Source organism: Erythrolamprus reginae, chromosome 4, assembly GCF_031021105.1.
Source record: "Erythrolamprus reginae isolate rEryReg1 chromosome 4, rEryReg1.hap1, whole genome shotgun sequence".
NCBI lineage: Eukaryota > Metazoa > Chordata > Lepidosauria > Squamata > Dipsadidae > Erythrolamprus > Erythrolamprus reginae.
The window spans coordinates 11,841,756-11,863,681 of NC_091953.1; the positions used below are offsets into that span (position 1 = coordinate 11,841,756).

The 21,926-nt window shown below is 41.3% G+C and overlaps 1 protein-coding gene across 3 annotated transcripts in view; it reads left to right on the top strand.

Annotated features, from left to right (window-relative positions):
• DEUP1 (deuterosome assembly protein 1) overlaps positions 1–21,926 on the top strand; it is a 75,131-nt gene that overhangs the window by 36,239 nt on the left and 16,966 nt on the right. For 2 of the 3 annotated variants that reach the window (XM_070751651.1, XM_070751650.1), the window contains exons 9-11: positions 723–828; positions 2,037–2,186; positions 6,813–7,012. In XM_070751651.1, the coding sequence (XP_070607752.1) occupies positions 723–828; positions 2,037–2,186; positions 6,813–7,012 (456 nt within the window). The remainder of the gene's footprint in view (positions 1–722; positions 829–2,036; positions 2,187–6,812; positions 7,013–21,926) is intronic. The other variant, XR_011559085.1, reaches the window with a different exon arrangement.

Sequence of the window (21,926 nt, forward strand, 5' to 3'; positions counted from 1 at the left end):
CAGGTCTTGTACTCTTTTATACTTACAAAAATGTATTTTTATAATAAGTATATTCTTGAGATACATGAATACGTGTGGGGGAAGCCCTAGAGAAGAAAATTGATGTATCACATTTATGTATCTACGAGACCGCCTTCTGCCGCACGAATCCCAGCGACCGGTTAGGTCCCACAGAGTGGGCCTTCTCCGGGTCCCGTCAACAAAACAATGTCGTTTGGTGGGGCCCAGGGGAAGAGCCTTCTCTGTGGCAGCCCCGACCCTCTGGAACCAACTCCCCCTGGAGATTAGAACTGCCCCCCCCTCCTCGCCTTTCGCAAGCTCCTAAAAACCCACCTCTGCCGTCAGGCATGGGGGAACTGAGATATTCTTTCCCCCTAAGCCTTTACAATTTATGCATGGTATGTTTGTTTGTTTGTATGTATGTTTGGTTTTAGAATGAAGGTTTTTTTAGCTTTTTTGTATTGGATTTACATGCTGTTTTTATTCTGTTGTTAGCCGCCCCGAGTCTGCGGAGAGGGGCGGCACACAAATCCAATAAATAATAATTATTATTATTATTGTAGGGGGGTGGGGGAAGAAACTGGAAATAATGAGATCTTCCCCAAGAGACATTTCCTATATCTTCTCTGATTTTATTTAAATATTTTTGCTGTAAACACAATAGGTAAAGAGCTTGAAATTTATATTTATATTTATATATATATATATACATATATTAATAGGCTTCAGTCAGCTTATGCACAACGCATCAAGGATCTGGAAATAAAGAAAACTCAGATACTTATTCTGGAAAAGCAGCAAGACAATTTACACAAAGAGCTAAACGAGGTATTTTATTATTTATTTATTTTGAAAAGATATTTCAAAATGTCTCGTAGCCAGTATTATTTGGGGTGATCTTCAAAAGAAAAAAAATGGAGTCCAGTTGCCTCCTGATAAAGCACCCTTAGGACTATTGGGGGGCAAGGGAGAATTCCTTCCAAATCGTGTTTTATGCTCAATACCTCTTCCCCTGTGGGATGGACATTGGGAGCAACATAGAAAAACCCCTAAAGCCCAAATTTATCCCAAATTTAAACCAAACTGTTGGAGATGTCCAAACACAAATGGAACATTCTTCCACATGTGGTGGACTTGCCCAAAAATTAAAATTAGAAATTGGATATATGAAATTACTAAAATTAAACTACAACTAAAACCAGAGATTTTTTTTACTGGGTATAATAGATTTGAGAGTCAAGAAAGAAAAATACCATTTAATACAACACTTAATAACGGCAAGCAGGATCACTATAGCACAAAACTGGAAGAAAGAAGATCCACCAACAGAAAGAGATATGATCAAAAAAATGCTTGACTGTGCAGAATACAATACACTAACACAAAAACGATAAAAAATCACAAGATATAGACAGATGGAAAAACTTTTATAATTGGGTCAATGATCGGGGAAAAATAGATGTACGTAAGGCAGATATGAAAAAGGAAAGAAAATACAATAACAATTCAAATATAGATAAATATCACTTTATTTATTTGTTGACAATTTCTTTTAACTGAACTATTACTGTTATTTCTATATATAGATTTGTATATGTGTACAATTGATATATATATATGTACATAATCTCGCTGATACGAATATCCGTGAATTTACAATAAGATAAGCTGCAAAGAGGCAGCAGGGGTAGGGGGTGGATCTGAATTACATGTTGTATCGTCCTTTAACAGACAATCTATAATTGTATTCACAAACTAATAATACAATGATCTGTTTATGTGTGTTTTTAAATATGTATATAATGCAATAAAATTTATTTTTTTTAAAAAAAGAAAACCCCCTAAACATATTCAGAGCAATAACTAGCAAAGCTTGGCTGTTCGGAATCAAGCCATTTTAAATTCCTTTGTGTTGGTCACTGTCACATAGTTGACGTTTAAGAATAGACCGCTCCCAAAGTCAGTAAGCGGGTGAGAAATTATACCCTATCAAAAGCCAACTCTTATTGTTTGTTTTGGGGCCATGTCGGCTGCAGATAACGGTCCAGCTTTCTCAGGAAGAGCAATCCCATCGCTCCGAGGTGGAGAGACTGAGGATGGAAAACTCTAGCTTGACAGAGGAGCTTCATCAGAAGGAAATTACTATAGCAACTATCGTGGAAAACGCCGCTGTGCTGGAAAAGCAGGTAACAACCGAGTTGGAGATAAAAGAGAAAATGTTAGCAAAACAACAGGTGTTTTGTGGGAATAAAACAAGGTCGAGGTCATTTGCTGATTGCAGAGATTAGCACCTGTTGACATCTGAAAAGCTGCTGCTTGGCCCCTTTGAAACCCAAATATCTCATCTACTGATGTTGAGAGCGAAAACGTAGAAAATGATAAAACTATGGACTTTATATTATTTCCGAATAAAAGCTTTAATGCAGGGGTCCCCAGCCTATGGTCCATGGACAGGGCTGGGCTCTTATGGGTACAGTCAGGTATGCAGAACCGGTTAAAAAAAAATGGTCAGGTATTATTATTATTATTATTATTATTATTATTATTATTATTATTAATTAGATTTGTATCCCGCCCCTCTCTGAGGACTCGGGGCGGCTCACAACAGCAATAAAAACGATATAGCAGTGGAACAAATCTATCATTATTTTTTTTAAAAACCAAACAACATATTCATACAAACATAAAACAAAGTATAAAAAAGCCTAGGGAAAAGGTGTCTCAACTCCCCCATGCCTGGCGGTATAAGTGAGTCTTAAGTAGTTTACGGAAGACAGGAAGGGTGGGGGCAGCTCTAATCTCCGGGGGGGAGTTGGTTCCAGAGGGCCAGGGCCGCCACAGAGAAGGCTCTTCCCCTAGGGCCCGCCAAATGACATTGTTTAGTCGACGGGACCCGGAGAAGGCCAACTCTGTGGGACCTTATCGGTTGCTGGGATTCGTGCAGGTATGCAGAACTGGTAGAATTTTTTTCCCCCCCCCCCCCTTCTGGGCTCTGGGTATGTTTTTCTGATCGCGGTAAATGAGGTTGAATGTGTATAATTTCAGAAGAGCTGTGTGTGTGCGTGTATGTGTGTACACATACAGTTTATATAGTAGATAATGTGTGTGCCTGTGTGTAATATGTATGTACACATGTGGCATATATACAGTACATAGAATTAAATAGTATATTTTAGATGCTCAGTAATAGTCAATAGATAGGGAAATTGTATCTCTTTGAGTTGAGGAGAGGCCAGGCACCCTAACCCAAACCCTTGACGTGAGTGACGTCAAGTTGGCCACTTTTAAGCCAGTCACATGACCTTTAAGCCACCACCCCTGGTCACATGATTGTCAAGCCACTCCCACCTGGTCACATGGCCAGCATGCCACACCCACAAAATAAACCACGCCAACAGTGTGGCGGCTAGGATAATATTTGCACAATTTTGGAAAAACTCAGAAATCCCCCCGGAAAGTACAATAATTAATAAAATTTATGAATGTGCCGAAATGGATAGACTGACAATAGATTTACGTGGCCAGAAAGATTCAGAGCTGGGATCAATGGTACCAATGGATTGAGCATAGAAAAATGAAAAATGAAAGGTTAGAGTTAAAAATAAAAGTATAATATATACATAGGTAAATAGAAATGTATAAGTATCATTTATTTATTTATTTATTTATTTATTCTTTATTGGATTTGTATGCCGCCCCTCTCCGAAGACTCGGGGCGGCTAACAGCAACAATAAAACAGTGTACAATAGTGATTCAATACTAAAAACGATTAAAAACCCATTAATATAAAAACCAAACATACATACATACATACATACCATGCATAGAATTGTAAAGGCCTAGAGGGAAAGAGGATCTCAATTCCCCCATGCCTGATGGCAGAGGTGGGTTTTAAGTAACTTACGAAGGGCAAGGAGGGTGGGGGCGATTCTAATCTCTGGGGGGAGTTGGTTCCAGAGGGCCGGGGCCGCCACAGAGAAGGCTCTTCCCCTGGGTCCCGCCAAGCGACATTGTTTGGTTGACGGGACCCGGAGAAGATCCACTCTGTGGGACCTAACTGGTCGCTGGGATTCGTGCAGCAGAAGGCAGTCCCTGAGATAATCTGGTCCGGTGCCATGAAGGGCTTTATAGGTCATAACCAACACTTTGAATTGTGACCGGAAACTGATCGGCAACCAATGCAGACTGCGGAGTGTTGGTGTAACATGGGCATATTTGGGGAAGCCCATGATTGCTCTCGCAGCTGCATTCTGCACGATCTGAAGTTTCCGAACATTTTTCAAAGGTAGCCCCATGTAGAGAGCAAAGAAGATAAGATTGAGCATAATGTGATTGAGTTTATACAATACAATTAAGTTCAAGAAAAAATTCAAAATGTAAATGCGGAATTACTCAAAGTATTATTGTATTATTGTTTTTAAAGAAAAGAACTGAAAACCAATAAAATTTATATTAAATAAAAATTAAAAAAGAATAGAACTTGAAGGGACACTGGAGGTCTTCTTATCCAGCCCCCTACTCAAGCAAGAAACCCTTTACCATTTCAGACAAGTAGCTTTGCAGTCTCTTCTTAAAATCCTCAACTGATAAAGCACCCACAACGTCTTAATATCTAATATTAATGTACAATATACGTTATATATTATTTATTCTTTGCAAAAATAAAAACGAGTGCTTAAACATCTAGCTGACTGTGCAACCCACCATAATGATAATAGCTTTTTCGCTGTTTGCCTCTGTTGCTTTCTGATTTTTTCCATCGTCTTCCAAATACTCAGCTGCTTGGTTGGTTGGTTGGTTGTATACCCTGCGTTTTATTATTTTTGTAAATAATTCAAGGCAGCAAACGTTATACTTGTTCCATTTCCGTAAGAGAGGAATGGCTTTGAACATCAAGTTTTTCCTGGGTTTATTTCCAATAGTAAGGAATTAGGGGAGGTTCTCAACCATAGTTTATTTACAAAAATATAGACTGAGCATAAAAAAGATGTGGAGAGCTTAGCCTAGAGGTGGGACCATCTGTCCCAGATGTTCCAGCACATTATCCACACATGTGTGCAGGTTTTAATGCTGGCACAGCATTATGTATGGATAACTCAGCCAAAAGGAAGCCTTTTCAAAGATTGTCAACCAAGAAAGAAAATGTTTCTTTGGTTCCTATTGTTGAAACGGGCAAAATCTAATTCTGGTTCCCCCCCCCCCAAGTCTTTGCTTTGCCTTTTAAAATACAGTGATACCTCGTCTTACAAACTTAATTGGTTCCAGGACGAGGTTTGTAAAGTGAAAAGTTTGTAAGACGAAACAATGTTTCCTATAGGAATCAATGGAAAAGCGATCAATGCGTGCAAGCCAAAAACCCACCTCTTTTGCCAGCCGAAGTGCCCGTTTTTGCACTGCTGGGATTCCCCTGCAGCATCGCAAAAACACGGAAGACCGGAGGAGGTGTTTCCCATGGAGGGGAGCCATTGGTTGCCGATCAGTTTCCGGTCACAATTCAAAGTGTTGGTTATGACCTATAAAGCCCTTCATGGCACCGAACCAGATTATCTCAGGGACCGCCTTCTGCTGCACGAATCCCAGCAACCAGTTAGGTCCCACAGAGTTGGCCTTCTCCGGGTCCCGTCAACTAAACAATGTCGTTTGGTGGGACCCAGGGGAAGAGCCTTCTCTGTGGCGGCCCCGGCCCTTTGGAACCAACTCCCCCCAGAGATTAGAATTGCCCCTACCCTCCTCACCTTTCGTAAACTTCTTAAAACCCACCTCTGCCGTAAGGTATGGGGGAACTGAGATATTCTTTCCCCCTAGGCCTTTACAATTTACGCATGGTATGTCTGTATGTATGTTTGGTTTTTATAATAAGGTTTTTTTTTAGTTACTTTAGTATTGGATTGGATTGTTACATGCTGTTTTTATCATTGTTGTTAGCCACCCCAAGTCTACGGAGAGGGGCGGCATACAAATCCAATAAATAAATAAATAAATAAATAAATCCCAGCAGCGCAAAAATGGGCGCTTCACTGGCATCAGAAATCCGGAGGCGGGGCATCCCAGTGGCAGCGGCTTGGGTTTGTAAGGTGAAAATAGTTTGGAAGAAGAGGCAAAAAAACCTTAAACCCCGGCTTTGTATCTCGAAAAGTTTGACGAGGGGTTTGTAAGACGAGGTATCACTGTATTCTATTTTGTCATTCATTTTCATCAGTAGTATGGCAGGGATTTTTTTTTTCTATAGAACTATGGCAGGACTTTTTTTTTTGAAAGGACCTTTTCTTTGTCGTTTAACACTATTGCATTTTTTAATATTTATTTCATTTGTTAACATTACCTCTCTAGAAATTTTGAAAGCACCGTTCTGCGTTTGCCTCTTCATAAATCGAGGTAGCAATTTAATGAAAATATTTACAGTCCCGGTAGCCTTCAAGCTTTTCTCTCTTTTTTTGTGCCGCTTTAAGGCCTCGGAGGCGAGTGATTCAAATACATGGAGTGCTTTTTTTAAAAAAACAACAGATACAGCCTTCAGTGCAGGATTCGCTGAGCACGTATAATAGGTTGTTTTTGTGTTCTGTAGGCTATTATCTTTTCTGCCTATTTGTCTTGCTTTCCACTTCTAGAGGCAATTTTATTGCTATTATTATTTACAATAAACCCTGTATGATTACAAGAGGAGTGTGTGTGTGTTTGTATGTAGGTATAGGTATAGGTAAAGGCACATGTATGTTACCATGTGCCTATTCCTTTGTAGAACTGCATCAATTCAATTATACCAGAGTTATAAATAAACAGATTTCCCACCACCACCACCTTCTACCTACAGACAATGGATTTATCGAAGAAAGAGCCCCAAATCTGTTTGGATCCTGCTGATATGCTGGAGTGTAAAAATGGAAGGTTACATAAAGAACTCCTTAAATTGCCGAGGGACCCAGACATGCCGTCCTTGGTGAATGCCATCACGTACTTTGGAACAAATCATACCAAGCAGGCCTCACTGAAAATGCCGGCCAGGGAAGAGAAGTAGGTACAAGACTATGCACAAATCATTTTTACTTTAGCTCTTAACCTGTTTGGTTTTTTTCCTTTCTTTCTTTCTTTCTTTCTTTCTTTCTTTCTTTCTTTCTTTCTCTTTCTTTCTTTCTTTCTTTCTCACATATAAACATAGAAACATAGAAGTCTGACGGCAGAAAAAGACCTCATGATCCATCTAGTCTGCCCTTATACTATTTTCTGTATTTTATCTTAGGATGGATCTATGTTTATCCCAGGCATGTTTAATTTAAGTTACTGTGGATTTATCTACCACGTCTGCTGGAAGTTTCTTCCAAGCATCTACTACTCTTTCAGTAAAATAAAAATTTTCTCATGTTGCTTTTGATCTTTCCCCCAACTAACTTCAGATTGTGTCCCCTTGTTCTTGTGTTCACTTTCCTATTAAAAACACTTCCCCCCTGGGCCTTATTTAACCCTTTAACATATTTAAATGTTTCGATCATGTCTCCCCTTTTCCTTCTGTCCTCCAGACTATACAGATTGAGTTCATTAAGTCTTTCTTGATAAGTTTTATGCTTAAGACCTTCCACCATTCTTGTAGCCTGTCTTTGGACACGTTCAATTTTGTCAATATCTTTTTGTAGGTGAGGTCTCCAGAATTGAACACAGGATTCCAAATGTGGTCTCACCAGCACTCTATATAGCAGGATCATAATCTCCCTCTTCCTGCTTGTTATACCTCTAGCTATGCAGCCAAGCATCCTTCTTTCTTTCTTTCTTTCTTTCTTTCCTTCCTTCCTTCCTCTCTTTCTTTCTCTCTCTCTCTCTTTCTTTTTTTCTTTTTTTCTTTCTTTTGGTTTTTCTTTCGTCCTCCTCCTCAGAAAGGAGTGAGGCAGGTTCTGCAGTAACATCAGGCAACTGTGTTTCTCATTCATAGTCCAACTATCTTTAGTACATAATGCAGTCCTTTTGGCTGCTCTAAGAAAATTCCATACCATTGATTCAGGTGATCCTGAAAGCATGGATAAAACCCCAAGTAGCCTCAATGGCTCTCAGGGATTTAAATGTTTCGATCATGTCTCCCCTTTTCCTTCTGTCCTCCAGACTATACAGATTGAGTTCATTAAGTCTTTCTTGATAAGTTTTATGCTTAAGACCTTCCACCATTCTTGTAGCCTGTCTTTGGACACGTTCAATTTTGTCAATATCTTTTTGTAGGTGAGGTCTCCAGAACTGAACACAGTAACACAAGCCTCCCAATTTCCTCCCAATACTCCACTTATCCTATCAGAACTATCCCACCCAATGAGCTAGTCCAGTGATGGCGAACCTATGGCATGGGTGCCACAGGTGGCACAGGGAGCCATATCTGCTGGCACGCAAGCCATTTATTTATTTTTTAATTATTTGTTTTGCCCAATACACAATAATACGCAATGAGGGTTATAGAGGATATAATCAGGTAGAATGTATTAAAGGGGGAATAGAGGAGAAAATAAAGGAGTGAAATATAACTATGAGAGAATAGCAGAAAAAGATATAGGTATAGAAGAGGAGATATAGGAGATATAGGAGAGACAATAGGACAGGGGACGGAAGGCACTCTGGTGCACTTATGTACGCCCCTTACTGACCTCTTAGGAACTTGGTGAGGTCAACCGTGGATAGTCTAAGGTGAGGTCAACCGTGGATAGTCTAAGGGTAAAGTGTTGGGGGTTAGGGAATGATACTACAGAGTCCGGTAGTGAATTCCACGCTTCGACAACTCGATTACTAAAGTCGTATTTTTTACAGTCAAGTTTGGAGCGGTTAATATTAAGCTTGTATCTGTTGTGGGCTCTTGCGTTGTTGTGGTTGAAGCTGAAGTAGTCTTTGACTGGCAGGACGTTGCAGCATGCGATCTTGTGGGCAATACTTAGATCATGTTTAAGGCGTCATAGTTCTAAGCTTTCTAGATCCAGGATTGTAAGTGGCGATGTTGCTGCAGTGGGCTTTGGCACTTAGGTCACTTAGTATAGATCTTGTTCTGTCGGGCTCTTTGGTAGACTCCTCACAAAAATTCACAGGTACAAATTTCAGACACACACACGTTTGAAAATTCAAAACAATGTTCTTTATAAGGAAAATTCACTTAACCTAAGCCCTCTTTTGGTATAGCAAAGAGCACTCGTCTCCAAACATACTGGTAATTTGTACAAGTCTTTTATCAGTTCTGTGATACTTAGCTTGCAGCTGTGAGGCAATTCACAGTTCTTCTTTCACAAAGTGAAACACACTTTGCTCTGGTTTAGTTTCAAAGCGGGGGGAAATCAGCACACAAAAGGTCAAAGTCAGTAAAGCAGTCAGGAAACAGAACGATCAGATAATCCTCCACAATGGCCAAACCCACAGGCTGCTATTTATAGCAGCCTCACTAATCACCACAGCCCCACCCAACCACAGGTGGCCTCATTTTCTTTGATAATAATCTCTCAGTTGTTGTTGCCTATGCATCGCTCTCCGCATGCGTGGCTGTATCATTAACTCTTGTTCTGAATCCAAGGAGGAGCTAGCTAATTGATCTCCTTCTGAGCTGTCTGCCACACTCTCCTCCTCCCTGTCACTCATGTCTTCTTGGTCAGAGGAGCCTTCATCAGCAGATTCCACCGGGGGCAAAACAGGCCTGCAGCATGTGGATGTCTCCCCCACATCCACAGTCCTTGGGGAAGGAGCTGGGCCAGAGCTAACCACAACAAGATGCATTTCAAGCTATTTAGCGCTCATCAGCTAGCCATAGTCTCCGGAGAGGGGCAGCATACAAATCTAATAAATAATAATAATACCCTTCTGGGATTCAAACCCAGGCTGCTTGCATATTAGGTAGATGTAGTAACTCTAAGCCACAGGCTTTCCTCGCTACACAAAAAATAGTTTGTCACTCCTCCACTCGAAACAGAACACCCTACGAGACTAGACTTTCAATCCTGGGCCTAGAAAGTTTAGAACTAAGACGCCTTAAACAAGATCTAAGTATTGCCCACAAGATCATATGCTGCAACGTCCTGCCTGTCGGCGACTACTTCAGCTTCAACCACAACAACACAAGAGCACACAACAGATTTAAACTTAATATTAACCGCTCCAAACTTGACAGTAAAAAATATGACTTCAGTAACCGAGTTGTCGAAGCGTGGAACTCATTGCCGGACTCCATAGTGTCATCCCCAAACCCCCAACACTTTACCCTTAGATTATCTACGGTTGACCTATCCAGATTCCTAAGAGGTCAGTAAGGGGCGAGTACAAGTGCACTAGAGTGCCTTCCGTCCCCTGTCCTATTGCTCTCCTATATCTCCTATATACCTTTCCTCTATTCCTATATCTCTTCTTCTATTCTTTCATTGATATATTCTATTCCTATATCTTCTTTTCTATTATTTCTTAGATATATTTTACTATGAGTATCTCCTCTATTACCTTCATCATGTATTTTACTATGTGTATATTGATATATACCCACTAAAACCCTCATTATGTATTGGACTTTTATATCCTTTCTTTATATATAATAACTCATGTCTATCCTCTTCAATATGTATTGTGCATTGGACAAAATAAATACATAAATAAATAAATAAATAAAAAGTGACTGCCTGCAAAGTTCCCTGGATTGAGGTCTGAAAGCAGAAGCAATATGCTCCATCCCATATTTGGGTACCATGCATTGCTCTCTATATAGATAGAAAGAAAACTTCATCCAGACATGAGCTGCAGGATGAGTCCAAAAGCTAAGAAGACTAAATCTGTGGTCCTGTTGACCGACGCAGATTGGATCCCGCAATGAATAGTCATAATTATGGTTTGGTGCTCATCTGCTTTAATAGTTCCCTTTATTTCAGGTAAACACTTGAAGCCTTAGCCTCTCCACACACATACACATGGGCAAAGGAATTAATCTAAAAGCAGGATTGATTTGTTTGTTTCTGATGAAAGATCGAGAGAATTAATGAGCCCACAAGGGTGGCGAGAGGGTGTTGACGGGGAAGGACTGAAAGAAAGGAGAGGGAAAGTAAAACGACAGCCGAGGATGGAAAATACGAGCCTGTATTAGAAAAAAAAGTATTAGGAGGCAGATTAATCTTCCGACCGAACGAATGGAAACGGCCGTGAGGAAAGAGAATGCCGGAGCAGCCGCGGAGCAAAATGAAAAGAATTGCGTTACCGACGGACGTGGAGTTATGCTAATGGGAAATATGAAAAAGGACGCTTGGAAGAACAATGAAGTGAAAGAAGATGCAGACGAGAGAGGGGGGGAAAACCTTCCCCTAAGAGAATGATTTCTGCACAAAAAGAGGATGAAAGAGAAAAATATATATGTATAAGAGGAAATCGTGGCAGAGAACACAATGAAAAGGGGCCAAGGGATACTGTATTTTTCAGAGTATAAGACGCACCTTCGTTTTGGGAGAGGAAAATAGGGAAAAGAATCTGCTTACCAGGCTAGCGTCCTTGGCTAGCACATTATTTTATCCCCTGGTTAGGGCTTTTAAAAACTTTATTCGGAGAGAGTAACAATGAAAGGGTTTGCAAGGCAGTAAGAGCTGGGAACATCATTAGCACCTGGAACGAAACAATCGGAGCAAATAGACCAATGGAAAAAACCCTGCAAAGACTTAAGGCTTGGAAAACATTCTTCGCAGAGAGTAACAATGAAAAAGCTTGCAAGCTGGAAAAACCTTGGAACATTGTTAGTGCATGGTTAGGGCTGGAAAGAAACTTATTTGCAGCAAGTTAGAGCAATGAAAAAAACTCTGGAAAGTCTTAGGGCTTAGAAAACGTTCTTTGCAGAGAGTAACAATGAAAGAGCCTGCAAGGTAAGAGCTGGGAACATTGTTAGCACCTGGTTAGGGCTGGAAAGAAACTTATTTGGAGCAAGTTAGAGCACTGAAAAAACCCTGGAAAGTCTTAGGGCTTGGAAAATGTTCTTTGCAGAGAGTAACAATGAAAGAGCCTGCAAGGTAAGAGCTGGAAGATTGTTAGCAGCTAGTTAGGTCTGGAAAAAAGCTACATTCAGAGTATAAGACACACCCAAATTATTAGCCTCTTTTAGGGAGGAAAAAGGTGTGTCTTATACTCTGAATAATACGGTAGTTCCTGGCTGCTCCTCTGACTCATGTGAAGAGAACAGGGAGGAGGTAGCAGTGGGGACCAATTAGGCCTCCTAAAACCCATCTTCCTTCAGCCAAGCCCTGCTACCAACCTGCTTATTTATCCTCTTCAGGTACGCCTTGAGAGCCACTACAGCTGGCACAGTACAGCAGCCATGAGTGGGTGGAAGAGGAAGGGGGGTAGAAGGAAGCACCTCTCTTAATGCAGCGTTCAGAAAAAAGAAGCTTTTCTATCAAACCAGGAACACGCTGCTGTCAGACACACAGAAACAATATTCACTGCTAGATTCTCAACCCCTGCAAGTGGGCAAGTGATGGCAAGGTGGCTGGTCTTCCAGGTGACTGCAAGCATCATACAGGACCATCTCCTGCCTCATGTATCCCAGCGGCTGGTCAGATTCCACAGAATCGGCCTTCTCCAGGTCCCGTCAGCCAAACAGTGTCGGGGCCTGGCAGGGCTTAGGGGAAGGGCCTTCTCTGTGATGGCTCCGGTCCTTTGGAACCAACTTCCCCCAGAGATTCGCTCTGCCCCTACCTTCCCGGCCTTTTGAAAGGTTTTAAAAACACACCTTTGCCAACAGGCCTGAGGCCGTTGAGCACTGACACTCCGCTGTGGCCGAATAGTATGAATGTGATGACATGAAATCGGTTGAACATGTTTTGGGTTTTTAAGATTAGGTTTTAAATGTTTGGATTTTCAGATGTGGCTTTTAGGGTTGGATTTTATAACTATCTATTTTGTATTCTTTCCATGCTGTAAGCCACCCTGAGTCCCCTGAGAAAGGCGCTCAAAATAATAATAATAATAATAATAATAATAATAATAATAATAATAAAAAGAAAAATCAGCTGATGACCTAAAATGCAAGGGAGCTGATGAAACAATTGATCATATTGTCAGTGGCTGCAAGAAAATCGCACAGTTAGACTACAAACAGAGGCACAACTACGTGGCCCAGATGCTCCATTGGAACCTGTGCCTCAACTACCACCTCCCAGTGGTAAAGAACTGGTGGGATCATAAACCTGAGAAAGTAGTTGAAAACAAACATGCCAAAATACTTTGTGACTTTCGAATTCAAGAAAAAAGTGTGGATCATTGATGTCGCCATACCAGGTGACAGTCGAATTGATGAAAAACAACAAGAAAAGCTTAGCCGATATCAGGATCTTAAAATCAAACTGAATTTAACTGAATTTAAACATGCCTGGGATAAACATATATCCATCCTAAGATAAAATACAGGAAATAGTATAAGGGCAGACTAGATGGACCAGGAGGGCTTTTTCTGCCGTCAATCTTCTATGTTTCTACGTCTAGGCTACCTTGCAGGGCTAACAAAATGAAACCACACCACATTAATGGGGACAGATGCCCAACAGAAAATTGTAGCTGTAGATTTGAAATCAGTCAGCTATTACTGTATCTTGCTATTCTGGACAGTACACCTGAGATCAGCCATACAGAACAAATGGCTTTTTTTGTAGCAAGAGAATCTAATAAAAAATGTCCTTGCAATGATGATTGCTACTGTAGACTGCATTTCCTGAAATTTATTGACACCGGGGATCCTAGAGCAACTGATATGACAAATATACTTCTCAGAAAGCTGGGAGACAGGAGAATTGCGGTTGCGGGAGTGAAGATTTTGGGGCTTCGGTAATGATATCGCCAGTAAAAATGAAAAAACAGAATAGCTCAGGCACGCTCCAAATGTGTCTCTCCTTCACCTCCTCCAGTCTGCCTGAATATCACAGCCAGGCATTCCAGGTCCCCTGATTCAGTAATAAATTGATTGGATACAAAGTAAAGGAATTATTATGAATTGGGCTAATTGGGACATATGCCCATGTTACTCCAACACTCCGCAGTCTGCATTGGTTGCCGATCAGTTTCCGGTCACAATTCAAAGGGTTGGTTATGACCTATAAAGCCCTTCATGGCACTGGGCCAGAATATCTCAGGGACCGCCTTCTGCCGCACGAATCCCAGCGACCAGTTAGGTCCCACAGAGTGGGTCTTCTCCTGGGTCCCGTTAACCAAACAATGTTGCTTGGCAGGACCCAGAGGAAGAGCCTTCTCTGTGGCGGCCCCAAGCCTCTGGAACCAACTCCCCCCAGAGATTAGAATTGCTCCCACCCTCCTTGCCTTTCGTAAGCTGCTTAAAACCCACCTCTGCCACCAGGCATGGGGGAACTAAGATACACTTTCCCCCTGGGCTTTCACAATTTTATGTATGGTATGTTTGTATGTATGATTGGTTTTTATATAATGGGTTTTTAACTGTTTTTTTAGTATTGGATTTTGTTGTACTGTTTTACTGCTGTTGTTAGCCGCCCCGAGTCTGCGGAGAGGGGCGGCATACAAATCCAATAAATAAATAAATGAATGAATGAATGAATGAATGTGATAAATTTTTTGGACCTTCTTTCCCCCCCCCCTTGAATTAATATACTCTTGATCCATGTAATAGTTAGATAACTATTAGGATTTTATTATTATTATTATTATTATTATTATTATTATTATTATTATTATTATTATTAATTAGATTTGTATGCCGCCCCTCTCCGAAGACATAGTTGTCATGATTGGGAATATTTGTTTCTTTTTTAAGGGCAATTATTATAAAAGTAATGGTAATAAATATTATGAAATTGTTGTTAAGGATACATGGAGAAGATTGAAGCACCACGGCCTAAATGATTAGACTCGACTAGAAAAGAAGCCATTTGAAAATTGTATTAGTTAATAGCATTTAAAAATACACATAAGAAATTTAAGTAATTTATTCTTGTCCAGATGTCAATTGTATTGGAGGCAGCATTGGATGTATCATGAATACCAAAGTTAAAAGAAATAATTATTGTAATGTATTTCAAGATTGATGGTGTGTTAATTTGCACATGTGATTGGAGTGAAACTTGCCTAAAAAAGTAAAGACAACCCCAAGTTGACGTTGATGACTTCTGTTGACTCCAAGAATATGTTCATCTAGTTTTCTTCTCAACCATATAGAAGTGATTGGTAGCTATGGGGCAGCTTTCTTAATTTCCCAGGCAGTCTGGCTCATTTCCTTATGTGTGTGTGTGTACTGTATGTACAGTATGTATGCATATATATGCATGTGAGTGTGTCTATGTGTGTGTATGTATATACCCTGTTTCTCCCAAAATAAGACACCCTCTGATAATAAGCGGGTGTATGGCAATGAGGCTGAGCGCTTATTTCAGGGTTCAAAAAAATATAAGACAGGGTCTTATTTCTGGAGAAAAACTGTACATACACACACACAAACACACACAGATACATACACAAAACACACGCATATTCACATGTTTTCGTAGATTTTCACAGGTATAGGTATACATATATCTTGGTGTATTGTGGTATTTTCCCGTGTAAGATTGATAGATAATTCTATCAATCTTTCATGGGGAAAAGACCCAAATAATATGCCAAGACCTACATATACATATACATGTTTTTTTTTCTGTCGAGAGCAAAATAGGCTGAAATAGATCTATATTAGTCTCCCTTTTCATTATTAGCAAAAATATGTACATACTCGTACGTATATATATTTGTTTTCGTAGATTTTTGTTGGCATATGTATGTACTGTATATTGTTGTGAGTGTGGGTTTTTTTGTGAGTTATGAGTCCTTGGAGAGGGGCGGCATACAAATCTAATAAATTATTATTAATAATTTTTAATTTTTCCCTTGTAATATTTTGAGTGTCTTTGCGACGTTTTGGTGAAATCACATTCATCATGATCAGGCTGAAGTTATTGGCTTCGTGCTGCTTTGAGTATAAAGAAAGAGAAAGAGAGAGAGAGAGTAGTTAAAGACCCTGAGCTTGTCAGCTGCAAAGCTGACAATCCAAATTTAAGATCCAAGCATTCTCACGACGGGGTGACCTCCCGCCCTTGCCCCAGCTCCTGCCAATTTAACTGTCCAAAAGCATGCAAATGTGAATCGATAAAAAGATGCCACTTGGGTGGGAAGGTTTAGTCATAGTGGCCACAAAAGCATCTTTGGACGACATCTGTTCGCTCAGTTAAGAAACAGTGATGTCCCCTTATCGGACACAACTGGATAGGCGAAGCCTTTACCTTTATCTCTTCAGTAGTTTTAATAGGAAAGTGAACACAAGAACGAGGGGGCACAATCTGAGGTTAGTCGAGGGAAAGATTTGAAGTAACGTGAGAAAATATTATTTTACTGAAAGAGTAGTAGATGCTTGGAACAAACTTCCAGCAGCCGCGGTTGGTAAATCCACAGTAACTGAATTGAAACATGCCTGGGATAAACATATATCCATCCTAAGATAAAATACAGGAAATAGTATAAGGGCAGACTAAATGGACCATGAGGTCTTTTTCTGCCGTCAATCTTCTATGTTTCTATGTTTGTTTCTCTTTCCACCCCCATCCCACTTATTTTTATTTTTAAAAGTTTATGGATTTCTTCCGGTTAGAATAGAATAGAATAGAATTCTTTATTGGCCAAATGTGACTGGATACATAAGGAATTTGTCTTTGGTGCATATGCTCTCAGTGTACATAACATAAAATATAGATTTGTCAAGAAACATGTGGTGCAACACAATGATTGTCACTGGTGTCAAAGAAGCTATGAAGAAACAATCAATGTTAATAATTGGGAAATTCAGGGGTGGGGAGGTGTTATAAGCGGTAGGTCCCACCTTTGTAAGCATTGGCATAGTGGCACAGTGGTTAGAACGCAGTATTGCAGGCTGGCTCTGCCCACTGCGAGGAATTTGATTCCGACCGGCTTCAAGTTAACTCATCCTTCCATCCTTCCGATATTGGATCCGCACGAATCCCAGCGGCCGATAAGGTCCCACAGAGTTGGCCTTCTCCGGGTCCCGTCGACCAAACAATGTCGTTTGGCGGGCCCCAGGGGAAGAGCCTTCTCTGTGGCGGCCCCGGCCCTCTGGAATCAACTCCCCCCAGAGATTAGAACGGTCCCCACCCTCCTTGTCTTTTGCAAATTACTCAAGACCCACCTTTATCGCCAAGCATGGGGGAGTTAAGATATTCTTTCCCCCTAGGCCATTACAAGTTATGCATGGTATGTTTGTGTGTATGTTTGGTTTTACTATAAGGGTTTTTAGTTGTTTTATTAATTGGATTGTTACATGCTGTTTTTTTATCATTGTTGTTAGCCGCCCCAAGTCTGCGGAGAGGGGCTGCATACAAATCCAATAAATAATAATAATAATAATAATAATAATAATAATAATAATAATAATAGGTAAAATGAGGAGCCAGATTGTTGGGGGCAATAGGCTGACTCTGTAAACTGCTTAGAGAGAGGAGGGATGTAAAACACTGTGAGTCAGTGTATAAATCTAAGCGCTGGAGCTATTGCTGTTGTAGGTTTAATTACAGTAAGACCTCACCTATCGCTGGTGTTACGTTCCAGACCCGGCCGCGATAGGTGAAATCTGCGATGGGGAATTTATCGACTGATAGTACTTATTTAAGTATTTATATTGTAATTGTTTGGTAAGTTTTAAGTGTTTTAAGTGTTTATAAACCCTTCCCACACAGTATTTATTTTAGATACAATATTTAAATACAGTATTTACAATTTTAGATATATATTTTTTGAAAAACCTGCCAATCGAGTTCCGCAGGCTGTTTAAATCTGCCGATCGACTTCCTCAGAAACCCGCGAACCAGCGAAGATCTGCGAATGATTTTTCTCATTAATATTTCTTGAAAACCCGCGATGAAGTGAAGCCGCAGTAGGTGAAGCGCGATATAGCGAGGGACTACTGTACAGATACTATTTGGCTGAGAAAAATGAGCTGCGATTTAGAGGAAGCGGTGTGCTGGATTTGAAGGAGGCTATGCCAGCTTTTAATGCTTTTTAAGTGGACAGGATAGCAAAACAACCTCGACATAATTGGGCTCAATCTATGGCAACTGTTTGACAGCACACATCATCAAGAGGCCCCCGTCAGCACTGGACACCTTTGATTTTTCCAACCTCTTTTCATCCCTGTTGTTTGGCTGCTCGCAGGTTTTGAAAATGAACCTGGCCCCTGCTCACTCCCTTCTAATGATACTTTAGGTCACCGTAGTTTATTAGACTTTCTCTCTTGACAAAGCCGTTGCAATTACAGCAATTACAGCAGAGGGCGAAGCAATGACGCCGCACGTGCTGCCATTTGTCATGTGTTAAATAAGGGGACAGGCCATTCCGTAATAGTCAGAGAACAATTACAATGTGATCGCCATGGTTTTTTGAAGCCCAAAAGAAAAATCAGATTGGATGGGACTTGCTCGGCTCTGGAGTGCTGTCAAGCAGCAAGAACAAGGGGCATTGTCTCCAGCGACAGGGTAGTGTTGTGGTTTTTGTCCAAAGCAGGCAGAGCACAAACAGTTGTAACATCTCTGAACTTGACAACAGTTGCCTGAAATCTACCTCCTTTGTTATCGCTTTTGCTTGCTTCATCAGTGCACAAAATATAAATAGTTAACAATAGAGACATAGAAACATAGAAGTCTGACGGCAGTAAAATACCTCATGGTCCATCTAGTCTGCCCTTATACTATTTCCTGTATTTTATCTTAGGATGGATATATGTTTATCCCAGGCATGTTTAAATTCAGTTACTGTGGATTTACCAACCACGTCTGCTGGAAGTTTGTTCCAAGGATCTACTACTCTTGCAGTGAAATAATATTTTCTCACGTTGCTTTTGATCTTTCCCCCAACTAACTTCAGATTGTGCCCCCTTGTTCTTGTGTTCAGTGTCCTATTAAAAACACTTCCCTCCTGAACCTTATTTAACCCTTTAACATATTTAAATTTTCGATCATGTCCCCCCTTTTCCTTCTGTCCCCCAGACTATACAGATTGAGTTCATTAAGTCTTTCCTGATACGTTTTATGCTTAAGACCTTCCACCATTCTTGTAGCCCGTCTTTGGACCCGTTCAATTTTGTCGATATCTTTTTGTAGGTGAGGTCTCCAGAACTGAACATAGTACTCCAAATGTGGTCTCACCAGCGCTCTATGTAAGGTGATCACTATCTCCCTCTTCCTCCTTGTTATACCTCTAGCTATGCAGCCAAGCATCCTACTTGCTTTTCCTACTGCCCGACCACACTGCTCACCAATTTTGAGATTGTCAATGAGAGAGGATTGCACACCTCTGAAGCATCAGGCATGAAATTATAGATGAGATTTTTCAGCAGATGACAGTTTCAAAACTGGCACTGAAATTCGTTGCGATAAAACTCAATGAAAGTGATGTTTAATCCATCGATGAGAACAGAGATGGAAGAGGACCTTGGAGATCCAGTCCAATCCTCTGCTTAAGCAGGGCACCTCATCCTTTTTTGGCTCAGGTGCCAAAAGAGTGCGCACCCACACGATTGCTTATACGCGTATGCCCACATCCATAGCGCAATGGAGATTTTGCAGTATCCTTCCCCTGGGAGTGGGAAAGGAATGAAGATTTTGTAGTATCCTTCCCCCTGGAGTATGGCGCGAATGGAGATTTTGCAATATCTTTTCCCTTGCCACGCCCACCAAGCCACGCCCACAGAACCATTAGTGAAAAAAATTGGATTACAGCTCTGATCTTTATAAATAGAGAAATCGGGGATTAATTCTTTGTCTTCCAGGAAATCATTGGTTATAGAGGAAGTTCTCGACACAACATTTCGTTTAGTGACCGTTCAAAGTTACACCGAAAAAAGTGACTTAGGACCATTTTTCACAGTTACGACATTCATTCGTTTGTTTTGTTTGTTTGTTTGTTTGACTTCTATGCCGCCCAATCCTGAAGGACTCAGGGAACGATTCCTTCGCCCAGTCCCAAAGGAAAGTGATCACCTTTGGTGACCTTCTGACAAGCAAAGTCAAAGGGGAAACCTGAATTAACATAACAATCAGGTCACTAATGTATCCACCGTTATTCGCTTAACAATTGGGGCATTAAGTGTCCTCCATATTTCCATTAGCCTAAAAAAGTTCTGTGGCAATATGCAAAATGCAAAAAGCTAGGACAGTGATGGCGAACTGTTTTTTGGCTCAGGCGCCAAAAGGGTGCACACTAGCACGCATTCCCAAACCCACGCTCTTCCCCAGTGCATTGGCACAACCCCTCGTGCTGCCCCCCATGCATGTGCACAAGCTGCCTCCCGCTTATGCGCACAGGCCTCACTGAAGCCTCCAGCCACCTGAGGCTTGGGGACAGTGAAAAATGGCCTAACGGGCCAACCGGAATTCCAAACTTCCCGTTGGCCCATTTTTTACCATCCCAGGGCTTCAGGGTGCCCTCAGATATGGATCGCAGGCCCTCAGCAATGCCTCGCGTGCCCTCAGATATGGATCGCAGGCCCTCAGCAATGCCTCGTGTGCCCTCAGATATGGATCGCAGGCCCTCAGCAATGCCTCATGTGCCCTCAGATATGGATCGCAGGCCCTCAGCAATGCCTCGTGTGCCCTCAGATATGGATCGCAGGGCCTCAGCAATGCCTCGTGTGCCCTCAGATATGGATCGCAGGCCCTTAGCAATGCCTCGTGTGCCCTCAGATATGGATCGCAGGCCCTCAGCAATGCCTCATGTGCCCTCAGATATGGATCGCGAGCCCTTAGCAATGCCTTGCGTTCCCTCAGATATGGATCGCAGGCCCTCAGCAATTCCTCACGTTCCCTCAGATATGGATCGCAGGCCCTCAGCAATGCCTCGCGTTCCCTCAGATATGGATCGCAGGCCCTCAGCAATGCCTCGCGTGCCCTCAGGTATGAATCGCAGGCCCTCAGCAATGCCTCGCGTGCCCTCAGATATGAATCGCAGGCCCTCAGCAATGCCTTGCGTTCCCTCAGATATGGATCGCAGGCCCTCAGCAATGCCTCACGTTCCCTCAGATATGGATCGCAGGCCCTCAGCAATGCCTCATGTACCCTCAGATATGGCACATGTGCTGTAGGTTCGCCATCACTTATATATAATAAATTCGATCCTAACTATAATTAGGCTCGAATTCCCCATGCCATGGTTTGTCACAGTCTGATTTTTTTTAATTAAAAATCCACTTAGTCTGCCATGCTGGTCTCAATTTTCTTTCATTTTCTCCTTTTCAAGTCTTGGGAAAGCACAAAAGTCCGTTCCCATCTCCGTTACATTTTTTCCCCTCATTTTGCCAAAGCTCAAAATTTCCTTTGACTTAACAGAGATTTAAAAAAAAATAAAAATACAGAAATCATACCCTCTTACGCTTTTCTAAACCTCGGAAAGATATTTCCTTTGTGGGAGGGGAGGAATATCATATTGTAAAGCCTTCCTAATATGCCACCCTGGTTTTCCTCCCAATATTAATTTTAAAAGCCGTCTCGGACGTGTTAATACTAAGTAATAGAAAGGTAAAGGGGGAGGGAACAAAAAAACCCTCCTCATATGTGATGTAAATGGCTCGGTAGGAAATTATATTAATAAGCAGCCTGAATTACGTCTTTCATCTCGGCTCTTTTCTCTCATGCCAGATGCAATTTTGAGAAGTTTCATTAAAAGTACTTCAATACTGGTACAGCATGAAAAGTTGTGTCATTTCAAGCCGTACCAAATGAAGGCCTAGCACATGAAATTTTAACCTGAAAGGAAAAGAGGACAAAAGGAAGAGGATTAATATATAGCTCAGGCTTGAACGGTAGAATCTTTGGCGCTCCCTGTGCTCGGTTATTTCTTTACAGACGTTTCGTTACCCAGCTAGAGAACATCATCAGGGTGAGTGAGTGTGGGATTTGTT